General features: G+C 42.1%; 1 protein-coding gene across 1 annotated transcript in view; it reads left to right on the top strand.

Moving 5' to 3' along the window:
• The first annotated feature begins 310 nt into the window (after positions 1-310).
• The window catches only part of LOC120986009 (immunoglobulin superfamily DCC subclass member 4-like), a 111,771-nt gene continuing 106,081 nt past the window's right edge, over positions 311-6,000 (top strand). The window contains exon 1 of the mRNA XM_040414279.1: positions 311-492. Coding sequence (XP_040270213.1) covers positions 429-492 — 64 coding nt within the window. The 5' untranslated portion in view covers positions 311-428. The remainder of the gene's footprint in view (positions 493-6,000) is intronic.

Here is a 6,000-nt window from a genome sequence, read left to right as displayed (position 1 = left end):
TGGTACATGATGTAGATGCTAGGGGACAGGGAGCCCCTCTTCTCATAACTTCAGTCTGGTTAACCCCTTATGGTCAAGCACCTCAGCCTGTATGTCTAGAGCCCTTCCAGAAATAAAACCCCTTCACCCCCTCCAGTCCTGTGTGATTAGTGACGGGGTGGGGAGCAGCTTCTCCCAAACATGTGACCCCTTTGTTAGACAGTGGAGATGTCCTCAGACGGGCTCACTAACCAATAGATGGCAGCAGCAGGACACACAGATACCAGCTGCCTAAATAAACAGAAAGGGGGTTAAAAAAAAAGAGAAAAACTTGTACAAGATGGCGTCTGACTGGAGGGAGAGGGAGCCCCTCTCTGCATCCCCGGGCTGGTGAGAGAGGGGAGCGGGCAGCCTGGCAGGAGGAGGAGGAGGGGGATCCTGATCGCTACATGGCGCTGTCTCTGCTCTGGGGATTGCACTGGGCTGGATGCATCCTGCTGCTGGCTGCTGGAGGTGAGTGCTGGGCTGTGGGGCTGAGACTAGTGCTGCTGCTGATCTCACCAGCCTGTGGGGTGAATGGGGTGCAGGGCAGCGGGAGGGTAATGATGGGCATGAAGATGATGCCTCCTCCTGAACCCTTATGGAAGAGGTGCACCAGCCGGCTGCCAGGATAAATGGCTGCTGCATTCCTGAAATGTGCCAGTGGCTGTAAATCACATGGGGCACATGGGTGATATCAGATGCGAACATGCCAGGGTTCCTACACCTTATCATCATAGCTGTGTGGCATAGTCATGGAATACAGGTCTACTACGGCCACAGATGTGTATGACATGAGCTACCCTGAGGGTTATAACATGACACTGGCTCTATGACATGCTTATATATTATGTATCAGCTCCATACACTGATATAGCCATATATAAATGACCGTAATATACTAATAGAGGATTATAACATGACACCGGCTCTATGACATGCTTATATCTTACATAGCAGCTCCATACACTGATATAGCAATGTATAAATGAGACTGATATACTAATAGAGGGTTATAACATGACACTGGCTCTATGACATGCTTATATCTTACATAGCAGCCCCATACACTGATATAGCAATGTATAAATGAGACTGATATACTAATAGAGGGTTATAACATGACACTGGCTCTATGACATGCTCATATATTACATATCAGCCCCATACAATGATATAGCCATATATAAATGACCGTAATATACTAATAGAGGATTATAACATGACACCGGCTCCATGATATGCTTATATATTACATATCAGCTCCATACACTGATATAGCCATGTAGAGACTGATATAATGGCAGAGGGTTATAACATGACACTGGTTCTATGACATGCTCATATACTACATATCAGCCCTGTACACCTATTCAGCCATGTATAAATGACAGTCATATAATGATAGATGGTTATAACATGACACTGGCTCTATGACATGCTCATATATTACATAGCAGCCCCATACTCTTATATAGCAATGTATAAATGAGACTGATATACTAATAGAGGGTTATAACATGACACTAGCTCTATGACATGCTCATATATTACATATCAGCTCCATACACTGATATAGCCATGTAGAGACTGATATAATGGCAGAGGGTTATAACATGACACTGGCTCTATGACATGCTTATATATTACATATCAGCCCCATACACTGATATAGCCATGTATAAATGAGACTGATATACTAATAGATGGTTATAACATGACACTGGCTCTATGACATGCTCATATATTACATAGCAGCCCCATACTCTTATATAGCAATGTATAAATGAGACTGATATACTAATAGAGGGTTATAACATGACACTAGCTCTATGACATGCTCATATATTACATATCAGCTCCATACACTGATATAGCCATGTAGAGACTGATATAATGGCAGAGGGTTATAACATGACACTGGCTCTATGACATGCTTATATATTACATATCAGCCCCATACACTGATATAGCCATGTATAAATGAGACTGATATACTAATAGATGGTTATAACATGACACTGGCTCTATGACATGCTCATATATTACATATCAGCCCCATACACTGATATAGCCATGTATAAATGAGACTGATTATAATAATAGAGGGTTATAACATGACACTGGCTCTATAACATGCTCATATATTACATATCAGCCCCATACACTAATATAGCCATGTAGGAACTGATATAATGGCAGAGGGTTATAACATGACACTAGCTCTATGACATGCTTATATATCACATAGCAAACCCATACACTGATATAGCCATGTATAAATGAGACTGATATACTAATAGAGGGTTATAACATGACACTGGCTCTATGACATGCTTATATATTATGTATCAGCTCCATACAATGATATAGCCATATATAAATGACCGTAATATACTAATAGAGGATTATAACATGACACCATCTCTATGACATGCTCATATATTACATATCAGCTCCATACACTGATATAGCCATGTAGAGACTGATATAATGGCAGAGGGTTATAACATGACACCGGCTCTATGACATGCTTATATATTACATATCAGCCCCATACACTGATATAGCCATATATAAATGAGACTGATTATAATAATAGAGGGTTATAACATGACACTGGCTCTATAACATGCTCATATATTACATATCAGCCCCATACACTGATATAGCCATGTAGGAACTGATATAATGGCAGAGGGTTATAACATGACACTAGCTCTATGACATGCTTATATCTTACATATCAGCTCCATACACGGATATAGCAAAGTTTAAATGAGACTGATATAATAATAGAGGGTTATAACATGACTGGCTCTATGACATGCTCAGATACTACATATCAGCCCTGTACACCTATACAGCCATGTATAAATGAGACTGATCTACTAATAGATGGTTATAACATGACACTGGCTCCATGACATGCTCATATATTACATAGCAGCCCCATACTCTTATATAGCAATGTATAAATGAGACTGATATACTAATAGAGGGTTATAACATGACACTAGCTCTATGACATGCTCATATATTACATATCAGCTCCATACACTGATATAGCCATGTAGAGACTGATATAATGGCAGAGGGTTATAACATGACACTGGCTCTATGACATGCTTATATATTACATATCAGCCCCATACACTGATATAGCCATGTATAAATGAGACTGATATACTAATAGATGGTTATAACATGACACTGGCTCTATGACATGCTCATATATTACATATCAGCCCCATACACTGATATAGCCATGTATAAATGAGACTGATTATAATAATAGAGGGTTATAACATGACACTGGCTCTATAACATGCTCATATATTACATATCAGCCCCATACACTAATATAGCCATGTAGGAACTGATATAATGGCAGAGGGTTATAACATGACACTAGCTCTATGACATGCTTATATATCACATAGCAAACCCATACACTGATATAGCCATGTATAAATGAGACTGATATACTAATAGAGGGTTATAACATGACACTGGCTCTATGACATGCTTATATATTATGTATCAGCTCCATACAATGATATAGCCATATATAAATGACCGTAATATACTAATAGAGGATTATAACATGACACCATCTCTATGACATGCTCATATATTACATATCAGCTCCATACACTGATATAGCCATGTAGAGACTGATATAATGGCAGAGGGTTATAACATGACACCGGCTCTATGACATGCTTATATATTACATATCAGCCCCATACACTGATATAGCCATATATAAATGAGACTGATTATAATAATAGAGGGTTATAACATGACACTGGCTCTATAACATGCTCATATATTACATATCAGCCCCATACACTGATATAGCCATGTAGGAACTGATATAATGGCAGAGGGTTATAACATGACACTAGCTCTATGACATGCTTATATCTTACATATCAGCTCCATACACGGATATAGCAAAGTTTAAATGAGACTGATATAATAATAGAGGGTTATAACATGACTGGCTCTATGACATGCTCAGATACTACATATCAGCCCTGTACACCTATACAGCCATGTATAAATGAGACTGATCTACTAATAGATGGTTATAACATGACACTGGCTCCATGACATGCTCATATATTACATATCAGCTCCATACACTGATATAGCCATATATAAATGAGACTGATCTACTAATAGAGGGTTATAACATGACACAGAGTCCATAACATGTTCATCAATATCAAAATCTTGGACAACCTCTTGATTGAGGTGAGATTGACAGAATATAAACTGCTAGTGGTGATCGGCCAGTGATCACACAGTCAGGGTGGTGCACCCTTTATTTTGAAGTCACATTAATACTGGGTGGCATCTCCCCTTGCTGCAGTACAGGCTGGCACTCTGGCATGGTAGTGGTCATACAGATGATGGGTATTCTCCAGTGGTCATTCTAAGCGGTTTCACTTTGGAGTCATAGTTCAAGTAAAGTGGATGTTGGCTGTCGTGTATGGGACATCCGTCACCCCATCCAGTCCCAGATATTCTCAATAGGGAGGAGATCTGGTGATTGAGCTGGACAGAGGAGCTGCTGGGTACCCTGAGGAGCATGTTGTCTTGTGTGGGCAGTGTGTGGACAGATGTTATCTTGTTGGGACACCACATCTAATGGAGTCAAAAAAGGCAGTAGGACTGCTTGACCTGGACATACTGAAGGCTGGTCAATGTTCCCACCATGAATACCAAATGGGAACGGGCATGGTAACTAATGGCATCCCACAACATGACTACTAGGGTTTGTCCGGTGTGTCTCTACACTATCCATGATTGCAGTAGGTGCTCCCCAGTTTTCCTACAAACTCTGATTTGGCCGCATCAGTGTTTGCAGGGGGCTGGAGAGCATCTACTGGCATCATGCACTGTGTGAAGACACACAGAACCAACCCTAGGTGTCATGGTGTGGGGAGCCATTAGCTACCATGCCCAATTCTGTTTGGTATTCGTTGGAGAAACAGTAACCAGCCTTCAATATGTCTCGGACATCATGGAACCAGTCGTACTGCTTTTTGTTTGACTCAGGAGATGTCGTGTCCAAACAAGATAATGCCCGCTCAACACTGCCCGCACTACACAACGTGCTCTTTAGGGTATCCAGCAGCTTCCTGGCCAGCTTGATCACCAGATCTCTCCTCCATCGAGTGTCTGGGACTGGATGGAGCAATGGGTCTCCCATGCACAGCAGCTAACAACCCCCTTGGCTATCTATGGGTCCAAGGTGAATGACCGGGCCAGGAGCAGATTGGCCATAGACCTTACAGGGAAATTTCCCTTTGGGGCGATGCCCAACTATTTTGTGATGGACTGTGGTATTTGGCTCTGTTGGGGTGGTTGTATTGTGCCACAATATGGTATTGCTGGCCCTGCCTTCCATCAATTTGGACGCGAATACAAAACGGGGCTACCTTTAGTGTTTTTTCCAGGGCCACTTTAAGTTCCCAGTACTCCCCTGGACCGGACGAAATCCAGAATCTGTATGAACGCTACCATGCCAGAGTGCCAGCCTGTTGCCGCAGCAAGGGAAGATTCCACCCAGTATTAATGTTACCCTAACTCCACATGTACCCTTCTGCAGAAACCAAAATAAAGGGTGCACCACCCTGGTTGTGTGATCACTGTCCGAGCACCACTAGCAGTTTATACTCTGTCAATCTCAGCTGAATCATATTTAAGGGGTTGTCTCCTCTCAGACATCAGTGGCATATCTTTAGGCTATGCCATCAATGTCAGATAGGTGAAGGTGCCACCGCTGGGACCCGCTCCTGTCTCCAGAACGGGCCCCTTGAAGAGAAGGAGAGTGGACTGCGCAAGCAGAACTCCCATAGCAAGGAATGGAGAGAATGCCGAGATTGCATGGTACATTCGCCTTTGGGGGGCCCATTCTGGAAATAGGTGCGGGTCCTACCTCTGGGACCCACTCGTATATCAGATTGG

This window comes from Bufo bufo, chromosome 1 (genome assembly GCF_905171765.1).
Source record: "Bufo bufo chromosome 1, aBufBuf1.1, whole genome shotgun sequence".
NCBI lineage: Eukaryota > Metazoa > Chordata > Amphibia > Anura > Bufonidae > Bufo > Bufo bufo.
This window is presented reverse-complemented; position numbering and strand designations above follow the sequence as displayed.